Source organism: Apaloderma vittatum, unplaced genomic scaffold (assembly GCF_000703405.1).
Source record: "Apaloderma vittatum isolate BGI_N311 unplaced genomic scaffold, ASM70340v1 scaffold27915, whole genome shotgun sequence".
Taxonomy (NCBI): Eukaryota; Metazoa; Chordata; class Aves; order Trogoniformes; family Trogonidae; genus Apaloderma; species Apaloderma vittatum.
The window spans coordinates 2,395-3,361 of NW_009715861.1; the positions used below are offsets into that span (position 1 = coordinate 2,395).

The 967-nt window shown below is 60.9% G+C and overlaps 1 protein-coding gene across 1 annotated transcript in view; it reads right to left on the reverse strand.

Moving 5' to 3' along the window:
- Positions 1–967, reverse strand: part of LOC104273868 (ras GTPase-activating-like protein IQGAP3) — a gene marked incomplete at both ends in the record, with an annotated part of 6,742 nt that overhangs the window by 2,038 nt on the left and 3,737 nt on the right. Inside the window, 3 exons of the mRNA XM_009869325.1 lie at positions 101–207; positions 505–637; positions 712–944. Coding sequence (XP_009867627.1) covers positions 101–207; positions 505–637; positions 712–944 — 473 coding nt within the window. The remainder of the gene's footprint in view (positions 1–100; positions 208–504; positions 638–711; positions 945–967) is intronic.

Consider the following 967-nt stretch of genomic DNA (forward strand, 5'->3'; position numbering starts at 1 on the left):
ACCGGTTTCCCCCGAGCCCCAGCTAGAGCTTCGTGCAAGAGAAGCATCTCTATCCCCACCCTCCTCCTGCTGGGGTGGGTGGTGAGCCTCAGAGCTCTACCTACCGACAAGGGACTGGACCGTGGGAAGTTCGTCGAGATCTTCCAGAAGCTCATGCAAGGGGTCCCCGTGGTGCGGCGCGATGGAGTCCTGGTGCTCAAGGAGGAGCTGGATGGCGCAAGGGAGGAGAGTTGGCGGCAAAGGGGCAAAGAAACAGGGAGTGGAGGCCAGTCAGAAGGACTCTTGGCACTGTGTAAGGGGACTGCAAGGTTCTGAGGTTCAGGGAAGGACAAGCAGCAGAGAAGCTGCAGCATCTGGATTATTTGCTTGCTTAAAAAGGGAATAAAAAGTCCAGGAGGAGCTGTGCTGGTGGCAGGATGTGTGACGAGACACAGCGGAAAGCCCAGGAGGTGGGAGCAGAAGAACTGGAGCCTGCTGGGTTGTGGAGGAGTTTTGGGCCCTTACCTTGTGCGTGTTGATGAGCTCCCCCACCGTGATGTAGATGACCGGCTTGGCCACCGCCACCATCTCCGAGTACTCGTCCACATTAAACCTCTCTTCCGGCTCAGGGACGCAGCAGGCAGCAGAGATGAACCTCCTGCAAAGACCTCTTCAGTCAGCCCCAAGAACTCTGCTGCCGGCTCACAGCCGCCCTCCCACCCCGGTGCCCACCTGAACTTGGCGTGGGTGTCCTCCAGGTACTGGTTCACCCCGCAGAGATGCGCGTTCTCCCCGTCGAAGGCTTTTCGGGCGGCTGCGTGCTGCAGCACTTTGGCGATGGAGCCCAGGCTGCGGCGCTGGTCGGGATGCAGGGTCACCCCGGCCGAGATGTCCACGACGTCGAAGCCGTCGGGGGCCACCACCGCCGGGTTCATGAAGCGGCAGTAGAGCAGGTTCCCCACAGTCTAGGGGACAAGACCGGCTGGGG